The sequence below is a fragment of the Haplochromis burtoni genome, unplaced genomic scaffold, assembly GCF_018398535.1.
Source record: "Haplochromis burtoni strain Fernald_Lab_line unplaced genomic scaffold, NCSU_Asbu1 Contig_42, whole genome shotgun sequence".
In the NCBI taxonomy this organism is placed as follows: Eukaryota; Metazoa; Chordata; class Actinopteri; order Cichliformes; family Cichlidae; genus Haplochromis; species Haplochromis burtoni.
In genome coordinates, this window is record NW_024582403.1 from 1,273,531 (window position 1) to 1,290,445 (window position 16,915).

Genomic DNA, 16,915 nt, shown 5'->3' on the forward strand with positions numbered 1-16,915 from the left:
ATGCCCTGGAGGACGGGGCTGTGGCCCCCCCCACACCCTCTAGCAGATCATTACATGAAGGAACCTTTTAAATACAAGCGCGTCTCATGCTCACAGGTGTACACACGGGTGATCACACACACAAACTACACCCTTTTTGGCTCTTACCTCAAAGCACACTGTGCGCTGTCGATCTTACGTGCTGCACAATAATTTTAATATTGTATTTACTGTATATTCCCATAGATCATCGTGATGTTGTTTATTATGTTGCTCTTTTTTTTCTTCTGCTTGTTTTCTCTTTTTTCTTTCTCAACAGGTGATCCAGGTGATTGATATATGTATTTTTTGTCTGCTTATTTTGTTTGTTTTTTGTTTTTTGCCCTTTATCCGTCCCTGTTTTTCATTCCCTCTTTCTTTCTCCCCTTTCTTTTCCCCAGTCAAGTCTGTCCCGTATTTAGCAAGTGAAAATAAAATAAGTAATAAAAGGTGAATCAAATAGACCAATACGGCAAGGCTGGGATGGTCCATTTGGTAAAGTAAATCCGTTGGGCATCTTTCTTCACCTTTAGACAATAATTCTGATGGCAAAAGAGCAAAACGGGACAGGCAAAAAAAAAAAAGAAAAAGTTGCTGTTACCTTTCTCTCCATTTGAAGCAGTCTAACCATTCTCCTCTGACCTCTGGTATCAGCAAGACATTTTTCCCAGGAGAACTGCTGCATGCTGGATATTTTTCTCTTGTTCAGATCATTTTCCGTAAACCACACACACAGTTGTGTGGGAAAATCCCAGCACATTAGCAATTTCTGAAATACTCAAACCAGCATGAGCAGCACCAACAACAATGCCAGACTCAAAATCACTTAAGTCTTCCGCATTCTGATGCTCAGTTTGAATTTTGGGTCATCTCGACCACATTTATATGCCTAAATACATGATTATTATATGCATTAGGAGCTGTACCTAATAAGGTGACCTGCTATCATATATAGTAATGCACTTTTCTGCATTTTCTGATACTTTTATTTCTATTACATTTGACTTTTAATACATATATAAAAGCTATTCTTCATTTGATTTTTATAGTTTTGTATTTACTAAATCGCTTTTAATCAAGTCTAGTTTTGAGTTTTTCACTTAAGGACTTGTAGTTAAAACCAAAAACTATCGCTATTTTTCCCAAGTGAATTTCAGCAGGTTTCCTTGAGTTGTGACTGGTAATTAAATACATCCTCATGGGATGACTGTGAGTAATGCGGACATCTCACTAAGAATGAGCTTTTCATTGGCAGCATGTACTGCTGTTTTAAGACAGACGTGAAGTATGTTAAGTTTGTGCTTTAATCCCATCTGGATTGAACGGTTGAGGCAACGCATTCACTTTTATCTTAATGATGTTCTCATCAAGCTAGTGAACACTGGATTTAGTGTACAGTAGAACAAATAGCTTCTTTTATAGCTTTGACAGATGGCTCATGTAGTCAATTATCAGCTGAAGCTGAGGGTAAAAAAATATGTTCGAGATTACTGGACCAAAGGCGAGTCGGCCTCCTTTTACTGGAATCTTCCGGAAAACACTAGAACAAAGCAAAAATGATTTAAAGCAGCTGGATGCATTTCTAATTAATTATTCACTTTTATGGAAACCAGAGTTTTTGTTTGCATTTGGACTTTATTTGCAATAGAAAAACACAGAGTACAATTAGAGTGCTGATACAAAAATTAGGAACTCTGTCGTAGATATATACGTATATATAAAAACAAAACAAACTCAGCTTAGTCTTAAAGTGTTTTTTTGCACACGTTCTTTTCTCACATACAGAATACATTTATTCACATTTCAAAGCTGCCAAAGAGTGGCTCATTCCTAGCAGGCGCTACACATCACAGAGAAGGGAACACTATCATAGACTGTTCATATAAATGACTTTTCGTTATACTGGATATAACTTTAAGAATACAGTTTGTTTCTGTATCAGAGAACCGTGTACATGATTTACATTCACCATCAGCAACAGGAAATGCCTAATCTACTGAAACACAATCCATCTCGTTAAAGATGATATACGATGCCTGACAGAGGCCTGAAGAGACCGCTGTTCTCTCTCTCCTTCTGTTTTTGTTCCTTTTTGGTGGCCTACAAAGACACAGGGTTTATGATGATTAATGTGCATTGTCACTGAGAGTGTATGTCATTGTGAGAGTATGTTTTGTATCTTTTTACCTATTGCGGATTTAGCCTCCCCATCTCCTTCTTGACCCATTCGTCATTTGGGTTGGCGCACACAGGTTTTGCCCTTCTCTTCATCGTAAACCTAAACATACACATGGATGTCATTATTTAGAGATGTCAAGTCGTGGACACACATGTGGATCAGTCACTTCCTCAGTAAACAGGACTTTTGCTAATTTATTATGGTGGAATTTAACGATGTGCGAACAGCAAATGGTCAGCAAGCGTCAAAGGTTAAGGACTTAAAAATTTATACTCACAAAATTGCTTTGATGTTGCAATCACCATCTGATTCCTGCTTGGTGTAACTGATGATGTTTGCCTTCCTTCTAATTTCTTTGGCGTAGCCGAGGCAGCAGTTCCCGTACGAGCCTGTAAAGTAAGTTAGAGATTTATAAACCATCGCACTTGGGGAAGTTGAGCAATCACTGTGTGTGTGTGTGTGTGTGTGTGTGTGTGTGTGTGTGTGTGTGTGTGTGTGTGTGTGTAGCTTTCGTTGCCCAAAGCCTATGAAAACAAACGTAACTTTCTCTTTTTAGTCCCGATTTAGTCCTGTGTTATTTTTTTGGACTATTTACTAGAACAAAAAAGGAAAATATAACGTCTAAGAATCCATACATCCACGATAAAGAATTTATATAACTGGGCCTTTTGAGGATTTTAACAGATCTGGACCTCGGCCAGCAGTGTCCTGGAGAATTTCCATGTTGCCCAATAAAAGTAGCACAGATCTATTTCGGGAACAGAAACAGAGTTTTTGGCATCAGCGAGTGCATGCCATCTAACTGCCTTTCACGGTCTTATCACCTTATCTTTACCATCGCTGAATGTATTTTCCGCTGGATGAAGCAGCCTTGTGTAAACGCCAAGCCAAAATGCTTATACTGTAATTTATATATATTTAATTTTTATTACATTTCAGTAAAGCTACTTTTTTGATGTAAAACGAACTGTCATATTTGGCAGAGGCTGCAACTGATTTCACAGCATGCACTAAGAAAAAAAAGAAAGAAAAAGCCAGCTTTTGTTAAGACGAGGAGTCCTTCCAGGATTTGTTAAATGCAGTGGCACATTGGGTCCAAGAACCCATCAAGGGGAAAACACGGGCATTCAGTGATTTCAGAAAAAACACAGCATTGAAAATTGGTTGAGAAAAGACTCCAAATGCTCTAAAACCTGACAGCGGTGGTCTTACATGAAAAACAGAGCTGCGCTAAAGTCTAAAAATACTGGAAATTCAATGACTGCTTTTATATTTTGGCTAAAAAAGTATTAGGATCCTTTTAGATTCTTACAGTACACAACTACTAAAAAGATCTACACATATAAGTGGATCAAAAGTATTGATTATTTAATGTCTGTATTCCTCTAATGTTACAGCTGCGTCCAAAAACGACAGTTTCTTAGACATAAACATCCATTATTTTATGAATTTGTTTTATCTTTAACTTTACTTATTCTGTTGCTGCTTAAACCTGAAGCAAGGTCGCCACATGAAGTCAAGATGACAGATTGCGCTTAAAGCGTTGTGATAAAGGGCTCGGAGCGGAAGCATTTATCTCGTTCACTAAAACGTTTTAAAGGAATGTGGCATGGGGAAATGCTTAAAACAAGACGGCACATAGTAATGCTCACTTCAAACCAACTATGGGTGCATATTTTTACTGATCCACTTATCACAGATAGTGCTTATCAGCTACTGTAAAAATCTGCATGGTTGCATTTCGGTGCATTCTGTAAACATTCCAAATTTAAACGAAAATGTTGCAGTTTGTGACGTGAAACCAGACCATTTTTGTTGCACTTACCTTGTGCGAGACTCAGGTACATGCAGGCGAAGAGCAAAATCAAGACAAGAGCGTGAAACTTCATGGCTGCTGTTGTTCTTCCTGCTGTTGCTGCTGTTCTTGATGTGTTGTTCACTGCACAAACACAAGGAGACAAAGAGCAAAGTCAAACTGAAAGTTGGAGCTAGACTCTATCACTCCCACTGCTTTGTAAATGTTGGGCAAACATTCAGTTGTTTTCCAAACCATATCCCTCCCCTCAAGCTCTTGTGAAAGAATACAGTTGTGTCTTTGACCCCTGTCAGGCTTCCAGCTGCTGACAGCTGTTCCTCTTCAAGCACTCTGAGTGATGTTTTGCAAAAAAGCGGGAGTTACAGCTAGAACCCCTACTCTTTTGTTATCGCTCAGACTGGCTTAACCTCAATACATGTGGAACACATAAAAACATTTCTATAAAATCCAGATTGTGAAAGATCAGCACAAGCTGCTTGTTTTATCAGCCTTCAGAGAAACGTACCTGATCACATCCAGTCTTTCAAAAGATGTCCTAGAAGGAAAAATGTTGGTCCATATAAGAGCAGCACTCTTATATTGCACATCATGCTGTGCCCTCCCCCAAATTATCTTGTGCCACACCCACTCAGAATTGTCAGCGCTCCAACTTCATCCCTGAATGCCACTTGTTTTGGAGTGGGCAAAGGGAATCTCACGCTCGTCAACACACATGTCAGTACCACCCAGATATTCTGCAATGACAGTTGGTGTTAAGCAACTGACTCACACCCCATGTACAACATTGCCTTTCATGATAATGCATCTCGCGAATCGCCAAACTTCCTCGCAGACAAGGTGTGCCTGACAAAAATGAAGATAAAATTGGAGTTTATCTATTTCAGTCTCACACTGGCTGCACCGCATGTTTAGGACGGAGTCATGCAGGGGGTCTTGCATGAAAATGATCGCCTTCAAAATTATATGTTTAGAGAACGAGACCAAGGAGAGAGGTTTGGCTTTGAGATTTACAGTTCTTCACACAAACACTGATCCAGTCTCACAGCACTAAAGCTTTCCAGATGTATGACAGGGGCCAAAGTTGGTTTACTGTGTGTTTTCTAATATCAGCTGCAACCATTTACTGTTTATACCACTCCTGAGAAGAGATTCTTTTTGGTGCTACACGAGAAGTTGTCATAAATTTTACCCATCCAGTCCAGATCCTTTATCTCATGCTGGGCTTTTCTGTCTAAAGCCATTTTACCACCTGTGTCCCTTTAAGCCACCGTACTCCTGATTGGCTGCTCCTTGAAAACAGACGATTTGAACAGCAGGTGTTGGGGCTCCTGTGCTCTCACTGTTTCATACATGACCATACTACAGAAATCTATTCTAAACAACAACACAGAGAGCCAAGATCAGAAAACCCTTCTAACTGGAGCTCCAGGCTCACAGTGATTACTTTTACACAAGTTGACTTGATTATATGAAACTTTGGCCAAGTATAACATAAGCATCCGCTACTAAACTAGTATATACATGCAAAAACAAAACAAAAGACGAAGAGCATGGCAGGTTCCCTTTGATACATTGAACTTTTCTGCTTTTTGTCAATCTTTATATTACTTTCCAGGAAGGCCTAGATCACACTGCCAGGGATAATATTCTAGTGGTAAATATTTGTGCTCTTGGTTTAAATGTTGGAGCCAAGAAGCAATCATGTAAATACCACCGAGTGGCTAAAACATGGGAGTTCCCAGCACAAACAAAGAAGATACGAACACACTGTCCATTTTTTGGTACACACTGTTGAAGAATGAGTCCCTCTTGCATCCTCTGAAACACGCTGATACAAACAAGATTCTCAATATGCATCTATCAGATGGCGAACGTCCTGCAGGTCTGTGGCTGCAACATGTGGCTACTTTATAAATTTTACTTCTGAGTCTATCCACTTTCTTAACTGCATATCCAAGTCAGGATTGCAGGGGCGCTGAAGCCTGTTACACCCTGGACAGGTCCTCAGTCCAGAGAGCCAGACAGTTATTCACACCTAACCTAAACCTAACAAACATGCCTTTGGACAGTGGGAGAAACCCGGGGGCTGCTTTCTTAGATACCATATATCTGTATTCAGCAAATATCTGATTGTGAATCAGTCACCTCCAAATATGCAGCTATAAAAGCCCTCGCGTTTCGTGGGCCCTGGAACCCTGCTCATGGGAATTTCCTGGCTTTCATCAAGAACATTTATGAGGTCAGGTGCAGATACCAGGTTAAAAAGGTCTGAAAACGCTTGGCTCGCAGTCAGAGTTAGATGATATTAGTGTCTACACTCTGGCCAGACTTCTACACCAAAACTGGAAAAAGGATTTAGCTTCATTGACCTCGCTTTGTGCTTGAGGGCTGTGTCATTTCCAACAGGAAACAGGGCTTTCTCCTGACTTCTTAAAAATAAGCAAACACACACTTTCTAATTTCCTGTATATCACAGTAAAGTAAATGCTTGTACTTTACTCGAGAGGCCAACACTCACATTTCTAAAAATTGCTGTGTTCTTTTCAAGGACTACGAATCTCAAGGGCCAAAGTGGAACTCAATGTTATTTTTTAGCCTTAGGCTTTTCCTTCTGTGACATGTCGGCATGTCTGTAACGAAGAAAAGGCTTACCAGAACAAACCATGCCACGAAAAACAGCCTCGGAGTGAAAACACGGGGGCAGAAGCGAGGATTTACAGAACTCTGGAGAAACTCCAGAGTTTTTTTACTCCATGCATTCAAAGTACTTCTTGAGTAAAGTGCAGATAAATGATCTGCAATGTGACAGAATATCATAACTAAAAGCACAAACTGCACAGTGGCCCTTCTCATTGCTGGGATTTTAGGAGTTTGACAGTGTAGGACTATGGTGCAGATTCTTATTTAATTAAGTTTTATTCTAACTGTTGCATATTTATACCATGTCTCACAGTATTGCATTTCCCATTCTTATGATTTTATCGCTGGTTGTCATAGTAAAAGACTGAAGTAAAAAAAGTATTAACAGGAAACCTACCAAATGTAGCAAATGTAGCACACTTTTCAAGTGTGGGGAAGAAGAACTGCATTTCAGCAGGAAGAGGTGTCCAGCAGAACCTCATCGAGGATTGGATAATGCAAACTACAGGAGAAAGCATACAGAAAGCAACGATGTGCAGATTTGGCACAAACGTATCACAGGTGAAAAGAGTTGAGAGGAGAAGAAATGCTCAGTGCATCATGGGAATTCCCTCCAGCAGCCCGAACCTAAAGCAGCATAACTAAGCTAAGCTTTTAGAACAACCTGATAATCGATGACAAGAGTCTGGACTAGATGGAACAAATGCATGGACGTTATTCAGCAGCGAATAAGGTGGAGCTAATTTGTTTTTACATTTTGTTTATACGGTTTCTAACTTAAATCTTAACATGCAAAGCAAAAGCAGTTCAGACTCATATAGTGCCAATCTTCATGTATGATAAAGACAGGACAACCTTCTTGTGTAATAATGCTCTCCTGTGCCAAGAAGTACAAGAAATGATACAGCCAATTGGGAACAATGTTATTATAGTTGTTACTTTCGTTAACTGGGGGAAAAAAAGACTTGTGGAAAAAAATAACTGAAGAGATAAAGTGTACTTTCAAAGCTACCAAAATGAAAACAGTCTTTGGCAGTTCGGTTAAAAGTGACAGCACAAACTGCTTGTTGAGGCAAATGTTTACTGAGGCTTGAACTGTCTACATGACAGTAAGTTGACTGTTTTCACAAAGTGTTGTGTAACACCTATTCTGCACTCTTGAGAACTCTTCCCCTGACAAAAACCCTTTATATTAAAACATGCTAAACAGATTGACAGTTAAGCTAAAGAAAAATAAACACAAAATGAGAAAACTGCTAGCTGGAAACGAAGCCTGGGTGATTTAATATTTGCTTCAAATGCTGACAAAACCGAGCCGCTGAACTGTTCGTGCATCACTATAGTTGATGCACGAACAGTCTTTTGAGGCAAGAACCAGACCGTTGCTTCCACCGTTGTGTCAGTCCTGGATTATGGTCATGTTATTTACATGTATTTGCATGCATCTTCAGAATGTTTACATTCTGTCTATCATGGAGCACGGAGATTTATTACAAACCTTAAAACTCTGACGCACCACTGTATGTTGTATGCTTAGGTCGATGGTTTGCTTTGTCATTTCATGGACTCTCTCAACCACTGCTGTGTTCTTATTTATAAAGCTATTCTTGCTAGATCGCATCCTACTTACAGAAAAATGTGGGAAGTTATTGTCTTAGGTCCCCAGACCTATACCTTCTGTCTGTTCCAAAGATTCACAATGAATTTAGAAAAAGCATTAGGAGAATTCGAATGCAACTGCAACTGTTTCCCTCTGGAAACAGCTCCAAAGTTAACAAAACACTTAAGGAACTGATCTCACTAAATGAATTCAAGGTGATTGTGAATGACTTTGACTGTAGAGGTTTTGTCTGAACGTGATTCACTTATTTCTTTGGCCCAATGCGATGATGTTTATTGATGTTTCAGAGTTCATAGCCACTGAGGTTCACAAACTTTGGTTGTTTTTGTGTTGTATTTGCTTATCGGCTGTATTTTAGTGTTGTTACTTTGCACATTTTTTTGTTGCCTGTGTGTGTGTGGGTCTGTATGTTCTAGGTTGTGCAACTCTGTTGGCTGTACTTCTGTCTTTCTTGGTCAGGGCGTTCTTGAGAAAGAGACTTTTAAATCTTTAAAGAATCATAGTTTCCTGGTTAAATAAAGGATAAATAAAACAAAAAACAAGCGAAAACAACAAATCTAAACTAAACTTAATTAAAAACTAATTAGAAAATACAAAATCATAGAAACTATTAACTAAAGCTGTTACCTATAAAAAGTCAAAAGTATTAGAAAATAAATTGGTATTAAATGCATGCAAGTTTAAATAAAGCATTAGCGACATTATACACAGTAGTGTCAGTTAATTAGGTACATCTCTTTAATGCACATATATAATCAGTCAATCAGATGGCAGCAAACCAGTACATTTAAGAATGTTGATGAGATGACCTGCTAAACTGAGCATGAGAATTGGGAACCAAGATGATTTAAGTGACTTTGGCATCGTTGTTTTATGAGTATTTATTAAACTAATGGGATTTTTCCACACAACCATCTCTAGGGTTTTACAGAGAATGATCCCCAAAATAGAAAATATCAAGTAAAGTTCTCTGGGGGAAGATGCTTTCTTGATGCAAGAGGTCAAAGGAGAATGACTAGACTGCTTTGGGCTGATGGGAAAGCAACTCAGATAACCACTCATTAAAACGAAGGTATGCAGAAGAGCATCTCTGAATGCACGGCATGTCAAACCTGGAAGCAGATAGGCAACATGAGCAGAAGATCACAACGGGTTCCACCACTGTCACCTAAGAACAAGAAACTGAGGCTACAGTTTGCACAGGCTCACCTGTGCATATTGGCACTCTTTTGTTGGTGCATTGTTTATACACCACAGCCTACCTGAGTGTTGTTGCTGAGAATGTCCATCCCTTCATGACTGCAGTGAACCCATCATCTGATGGCTGCCTCCAGAATGATAACAGTCCATGTTACAAAGTTTAGGTCACCTCAAACTGGTTTCTTTAACATGGCAATGACTCACATGAACTCCACAGTCATTACATCTCAATCCAATAGAGCACGTTTGGGATTTGGTGGAACAGGAGATTTTCACTGTGGATGTTCAGCCAACAAATCTGCAGCAACTGTGTAATGTTATCATGTGAATATGCACCAGAATGTCTTAGAACTATTTTCAGGACCTTGCTGAATTCACGCCACAAAGAATTAAGCCGGGCACTGAAGGCAAATGAGAAAATGCCAATACTGTGTCAATAACCTTGTCAGTAATGTTTAGAGACCGCCATCCAGTGGTGGGACTTGTTCGGTGCAAGAATCCGCTCCATGAATCCAGTGCGGTGCGCTGGATGTAACTCCATGTTGTTATCCGGACCAGCTCTCTCATTCCACCGCCGCCGCTATGTGGGCGTGACACACCGGCTTACGAGTAACAACCAAACCAGCTAGTCAGCGCTGAGTGCAAGTCATCCTGACCACATCATTTTGACAGTGCCGGTGGGGGTCTGTGCTGCAGTGTGCTTGTCCAGCAGTCAGTGACGGAGTGACAACACTACTGATGTCACATTTCACCGCAGCCAACTAAACAGTTTAGCAGCTTGTTAGCCTAGCGTCCGAGAGCACATGGATTCTCAAAACACTACCAACACCAACACTGAGGCGAAGATGCTGCTGAGTCACGCGAAGACCTTCAGGCTCCACACCGGGAATCTGGTCAACCGAAGTCGCCTGAAAAAGAAGTGTCCGGGCTCTCCCAGCGAGGAGGTAAAACATAACAAGACTGTTGGAAACGGCAGTGGCATGTAGCCCGTTAGCTTAGCGCCTAGCTAATTATTCAACCTGATATTGATACCGACGAGTGGTAACTGATAGGCCTGGGTAAGATTACACATAGAGCTTATATGAAGAGAAATATGACTGAAATACATTCGAAAATATGCATTTCATATCCCATCCGTCCATATTTAGACGCATATGTGGGCTAAAGTGGTGTAGCTCATCAGTTTCACTTTAATTTTACTAGTGTGTTAAAGGTTCGTAGTGTAACCAACTTTACGATCCGGCCTAAGGTGAAAAGTTTACAGACACGAGGCTGTGAAAACCACTGTAAATACAGACCCGAGAGCTTCAAACAGGTGTATTACCCGCAGGTGATGTGACAGCCTGAAATGTGACAACAAAACCAGCACTTACAGTGTGCTCTACTCTCATAAAATGCTCATGTGTCAGTAATAAACATATTGATACAGCGGTTGATTGGTTTATGAGTTATTCACGGCTAAACAATGAACAGAACATGTCAGAGCCCCAGAGCCTAATAGTTACATAACTGTCTAAACATAAACTACTAATCTTCACTTTTGTTGAAGCTGTAACTGTTTAAACATTTCGTTTAATAAAATCCTTTGTCAGCATTTTGATTTAGTAGTTGAAAGTTGAATAGTTGGTGAACTGAATTGTTTACAGTGTTATATAAAGGCAGGACTACTGGGAGGGTTTGGTTTCGACTTGTTCCTGATTCAGCACAGCATTCATTCATTAAATCCTCAAAAATAAAGACATGGCTTGCAGTTTTCTTGGCTACATTTTGGGTGTAACTTACCCTAAAGTGGCACTTGTAGTCTTTTTTTTTATCAGCCATAGCATAGTGGACAGGTTGTTGTTGTTTTTTTGTTTGTTTGTTTTTTTTGCAAATGGTGTGCAGAGCAGTGCATGTTGAATAGTGTAATAAGACTTTCTCTGTCCTGTATGTGTGTTTCTTCGTGAAGTGTGATCCTGCGTTTGTCTTCTGTAGTCAGAATTGTGTTTAAGGTGGTTTGGTGGCTCTCTCTATATAAGATCTGCAATCAAAGACAACTTTTACTGCCACAACAGGGGGAAAAATGAGTTATCACAGGGTAGGCTTTTAAGGTCATTACTGAAAATCTGTTTTGGAACACGACACATGTGGCTAACTTCTCACAAAATGGTATAGGGAGCAAAATCGAGCTTTAGGAAGTAATTTTTTCGACACAGTCTTTTGCAGCCCTTGCCTTGCACAAACTATGGGCAGTGTTCAGTTATGTAATTTACTTCTGTAGGACAAATTACTACATGTGTGTTCATGTGTGGCCAACTTTGCAATCATGTGACCACCTTAAATAAGTTGTGAGCCTTTTGCCATTTGTGATATCTGACTGATATGAGTGTCAAAGCTAAGGTTATTAAAGACATTTTTCAGCAGCTACAAATCCTGTTAAACCAGTCACAGTTTGTCTTTCAAAGTCTCACAACACTAATGAACCTGTCTCACTCGTTCAATTCAAAACAACTGATGCAGCAAATGCCACAAATATCTTTGTGTTAATAGGTTAATAGGTTGACTTTTCTTTATATAAACAAAGCATTCAGTTCACCTTAAACTGGACCGATACTGGATACCTTTAAAGTCGGTCCAGCTGATGTCATTACTTGTCATGTTTTCGGAGCAGCCTATTCCAGCTGTTTGGGAGTCTGCTGATGAGCTCCAGCTGTCTGCATGTCTCATGGTCGTTGGCCTAACCTTAAGTCCGTTTTGATGTTTCAGCTTCGAGACTGCATTCAAGCCTCGCTGAGTGAATGGATTTCCACAACAAAGCTGTCATCCAAGGTGGGAAAACTATTTAAGCTTTCTAATGTTTCAGCCGTAGTAATTAACTCCAATATATAAACCAGTTTGTCAGAGAGTTTGTGCCTTTGGGTAATACACAGCTGCGATAGTCAGACCTGCAGTAGGTGAATGTCTCACTGTCAGTCAGATGGAGTCCAGTGCTTGGGAAAGTAAAATAACGCAATAGATGTAGATGGACATCAAAGAAATTCTCTAGGCTCTAGGCTGTCATGGTGAATGTTCATGCAGTGCTGCCTGCCAAAGGCGCCATACCAAATGTGCATCTGTCTGTTAGCTTAAGGGACTGGGGGGGGTGGGACGTAACCTTTTATGGAGGAGTTTTTTCCCCATTAACTTTAAAATAAATTGGGGGGCATTGGATGCAGTGTTTTTACCCTTTTATCATGGTCTCAAAATACTGAAATGAAATAAAGGAGGCTTTAGGAACTGTTGTAGTCAACCAGCTCTCCTGCTGAACTCACTCCCACTGTGGGTATTTTTTTGCTTGGATCAGCTAATCTGCCTCGGCTTATATCACGAGGCCCACCGGACTCAGTGGGAGGTTTGAAAGAGCTGAAGTAAGAGGCCTTAAATATATCCAAATGCAAGTCTCTTCTCGCTTATGGCCACCAATAAAATCTTTCAAGTTCACGGTTCAGCACGTGAGAAAGCACCAGTGTCACCTGTCCCTCTGTCATATTTATGGCCTGAATGGTATATTTGTACATATGTACAACATACACATATAGTAAAAACCAGGTGAGACTGGCCGTGCCACATTTCTCATGTCGGATGAGGGCGGTGATCAGACCGCTTTTCTTTACTGTCTAATGCAGGACTTGACTGACACACTGGAGTTCTCCATACCAGAGGCAACAGACGCAATCACACCTGAAGAGAGAGAGGAGTTGAAGGTTTCAGGTCAGTGTTGGTTGCTGTCCCAGCAGAGAGCTGGATCAGCCAGTTACTCGCTGACCTGTAGGTACCTCATCACCCAGCTTGGCGATTTAAGCCAAGGGTCATGGTTGACGTTTTAGTCGACATGAACTTTGATGTCACCACACCTTTTTTTTTTTTTTAAATCAACACGTCCTCCTGTCGATCAGATAATATCCAAATTAAATTCCTGATTCAGATAACTAATGGATTAATTCAGAGCATCTCCACCTAATATCTGGCTGACTGCAGAATAGAGTTGGTAGTGATAGAAGTGGCAGTCAGCAGAGGAACCAGCTATTCATGCTTTGTTGTTTTCACAGTCAAGCTGTTCCTGCATGAGTCTGGTCAGTCTTCCATCAAAGACGCAGTGGAGATGGGTGAGCTTTAAATTTCTTCAACAAAAGTAAAAAACAAAAAGCTTCTTAAAACCTACAGCCTTATTTGTCTGTTATCCGTAGCCTGCCAGACACTGGCAGTGTCCCAGCTTGACTCTGTTATCATTGCTCCACCCGGGCCCTCAGACGGCGACAGCCAAAGTTTGGCCCACCTTCAGCCAGCCTGGGAGGAGCTGGAGGCTCTGGTTAGAAGCAAGCAGATCGCCGCTATTGGCACCTCTGACCTGGACAAAGATCTGCTGGAACAGCTCTATAAGTGGGCTCAGGTCAGTGGGAAGCTTTGTACATGCGAGCTTTAATCTGTCATCGCCAGTCAAAAGTGATGCTGACTTCTGATTAGGATAGCACATGAGAACAACGATCTGTTATCTGCTACGATTCCCTCATCACCTTCCTTTTCTCGGAGCAGATAAAGCCCAGCAGTAACCAGGTCAACCTGGCCTCCTGCTGCGTGATGCCTCCAGACCTGACAGCGTTTGCTAAGGAGTTTGATATCCAGCTGCTGACGCACAATGATCCCAAAGGTAAAGATGTTGACGGCTGGACATATAGTTGTTTTTAAATTGTTACTAAGTAAAACTGGAATGCAGCTAATGTTTCTATAAATGCAGCATTTATTCCAATTCAAGTTTTGTCCTAATTCAAATATTCAAACAAAATAGAACACTGAAAATTTTCTGAGCAGCTAAATCATTCCTGTAAGATTAAAAACGCATACCAGGGATACAGGTATACCTGCAGGGTTGATAAGGTGACCTGGTAATCAGAGGCCTGGCTGTTTTAACCCAGTCTCAGGCCATTTATTGCATGTCTTCCCCCTGCTCTGTCTCCCTGCTTTGCTGTCTCCTCTCCATGTCCTTTGTCCTTGGGCTGCTCAGTGGCTTTAGTGGGATGCTTGTGACTTCCCACTTTGTGTAGTATAAGTTGCATGCTGTAGTTTACAGTAAACTGTGACTGTTATTTATTTATTGAGTTTTAAACTGCTCCTTCTTTGCACTGATTTCTTTTTTTCCAGAGCTGATATCTGCAGACACGTTTCAGGAGGCGGTGCGGGCGGGAGCGCAGGACCTGAACATCGGTGACTGGAGGCTGGAGTGGGTCCTGCGCTACAACGTTATTGTCAAGAGCAGGGGCATCATCAAGTCTAAGGGCTACCTCGTCAGTGCAAAGAAGACAAGCACCTAGCACCCAAACTAGAGAGAGAGAGAGCGGGATGAAGCCATTTTCCTCCGTTTTTATTCACACACATGCAAAGTTACAGCTCTGAATAATGGGTGCTGCCAATCATTATGAATCATGAAGTCATTGTTTAACTGTACGGACGGGTTGCATCTTCCTCATCTGTGATTCATCCGGTTAAAGACACGCGGGTGTTCTTTACCACTGTCTCCATGAGATTTAAAGTCGGACATGAACGTGCAAAGATCAACTCCACTGTCAGCTTTGAGAGAAAAGACTGATAAATTGAGATTAACACATGGTGACTCACCGTGACTAGTAAGGTAACAGATCTGGTGTAAATCAGCGCACCAGAGGCCGCTTTAAAGGTGCTGCTCGTTAAACCTCCATGACGAAGGTCTCTCAACCATACTCTGATATGAAGTGCCTCGCATCTGCTCCTCCTGTTATCAACCCTGCTTTGTCTTCCCCGCGTCTGTGTGAATCATGCTTTAAATACCAGTCTGAGTGAAATAAGTGCTAAAGCAAGAGAAGCGTATGTGGAAAGAGGGAAATTATAACTTGTGGGGAGCGGGATTTTTCATGCTATATAATATTTACATTCCTTCGGTTATAAAACCGTTAACATGCGTGTGACGGTTGGGTACTCGGGTGGTGGTATGATGGGAGTCTGAATTAGACTTTAACCTGTAAAGCAGACAGATATGTGAGCTCATATAACTCTGTTCTGTTATGCTCTTTTTTTTTTTTTCATTTCTTTTTTTTTAACCATGTACTTTTTTTTTTTTAAGATGACATCAAAAATTTTACCCTCACCTCCCAATCTTGCTCATGAGATTAATCAGAGGGAGAGTATTTTAAAAGTAAATGACTTTTAAATGTGTCGTTTAAAAGCACTGGAATCTCCGTGCCGAGGAGATGTGAAAAGCTTTTGAGGAATACGTTTGTATTTGTGAATCGCAAACAGGGTCCAACAACTCCTTGGAATTTACTCGTACTGTAAAACATGTTTAACATTAAGTGTCTCCTGTAAGTATATCATGAATTGGGTGTTGATAAAATGAAGACCTGGAATCGACGGTGGGGTGAGGGGTTTAAAAAGATTGGGCTTGTGTAAATGTTAATGAAATAAAATAATTAACACTGGTGAATAATTTCTTCCTGCAGAGTATTTGGGGTCAGTCTTCATTTGAATTGATTCGATTAAAAAAAAAACAGGCTTTTTGTAATGTTACGCCAGCAAGTTTATGATTCAGCATGGTTTAAACACCACAGCTTGCCTGCGTTGTTGCTGACTGCGTACATCCCTTTATGGCCTCGGTCCACCCACCCTCTGATGTCACAAAACTCAACTTCAAACTGCTTTCTTCTATGTGAATGTGATAATCAGTGAACTGAAATGATCTCCATGGTCCAATACAACAGAGCCCCTTTGTGGGAACAGGAGATCAGCATCATGGATGTGCAGCCAGCAAATCTGCCGACTGGACCCTGAGGAATTAAGGCATCTCTGAAGGCTAAATGGGGTCTAAGCCACTAGCAAGGTGTACCAAGTGTATACTTTCCTAAGTCCTGTGCAGCTAGACCTCCTCTGCTGATACAAGACTTAATAGAGGGATCTAAAGTGGTTAAATTAGCCTTTGTGTCAGTGAGAAGTTTAGCTAAACATTTAGCTGAAATGTCTAAATATAAGAATTTCAGCTGCTGTAGTAAAGAAAGAAACAAGCAAGAAATAACGGTGTAAAATTGCAGAAAAACTTTGGCAGCTTATTTGCCTGACTGCTGTAAGTATAAAACAAAGTTTCACTAATTCACAGAAAATATGAAGCAATATGTTATTTATTTATAAGAATTATTAAGAATTTGTCCAGCTGGCTGGATTTGAGTCTTTGTCGGGCCGATTTTGACCTCCGGGCTTTATTTTTGACACCCCTGACTTAATATGCAAGCTTGTGTTGTTTTAATAAAGAACATAGTTATTTGTACATATATAGTATCCCCCACCCCAATTTTTTTATGCTTTATGACACAATTTTGGTTATTTTGTCATTTTGTGCTCCTTTATCAAAACAGAGCATGCAATTTAGGTTGTTTTGCTCCTGATTTTGAGCATTAGGCTT

The 16,915-nt window shown here is 40.6% G+C and overlaps 2 protein-coding genes across 4 annotated transcripts; one reads left to right on the plus strand and one right to left on the minus strand.

Moving 5' to 3' along the window:
* Positions 1 to 1,633: 1,633 nt before the first annotated feature.
* On the minus strand, positions 1,634 to 4,537 carry LOC102296364 (C-C motif chemokine 20). Of its 2 annotated transcripts, XR_006054299.1 has the most exons (5): positions 4,519 to 4,537; positions 4,023 to 4,136; positions 2,475 to 2,586; positions 2,206 to 2,296; positions 1,634 to 2,118 (listed from the first exon to the last, which is right to left on the minus strand). XR_006054299.1 is itself a non-coding variant. In XM_042220074.1 (4 exons), exons 1-3 carry the CDS (start codon positions 4,084 to 4,086, stop codon positions 2,206 to 2,208), a joined length of 267 nt encoding a protein of 88 aa, XP_042076008.1. In that variant the 5' UTR covers positions 4,087 to 4,163; the 3' UTR covers positions 1,780 to 2,118. The 2 variants fall into 2 exon arrangements, 1 of the variants encoding a protein (XP_042076008.1); XM_042220074.1 differs by lacking the exon at positions 4,519 to 4,537 and having other exon boundaries at positions 1,780 to 2,118; positions 4,023 to 4,163.
* Positions 4,538 to 10,076: 5,539 nt separating this feature from the next.
* gclm (glutamate-cysteine ligase, modifier subunit) lies at positions 10,077 to 15,951 on the plus strand. 2 transcript variants are annotated; one of them, XM_014333126.2, is made up of 7 exons: positions 10,077 to 10,418; positions 12,220 to 12,282; positions 13,119 to 13,203; positions 13,542 to 13,598; positions 13,743 to 13,882; positions 14,026 to 14,140; positions 14,632 to 15,951. In XM_014333126.2, the coding sequence occupies exons 1-7, from the start codon at positions 10,278 to 10,280 to the stop codon at positions 14,799 to 14,801; spliced, it is 771 nt and encodes a 256-aa protein (XP_014188612.1). In that variant the 5' UTR covers positions 10,077 to 10,277; the 3' UTR covers positions 14,802 to 15,951. The 2 variants fall into 2 exon arrangements, with proteins under 2 accessions (XP_014188612.1, XP_005920826.1); XM_005920764.3 differs by having other exon boundaries at positions 10,078 to 10,418; positions 13,680 to 13,882.
* The last annotated feature ends 964 nt before the right edge of the window (positions 15,952 to 16,915 follow it).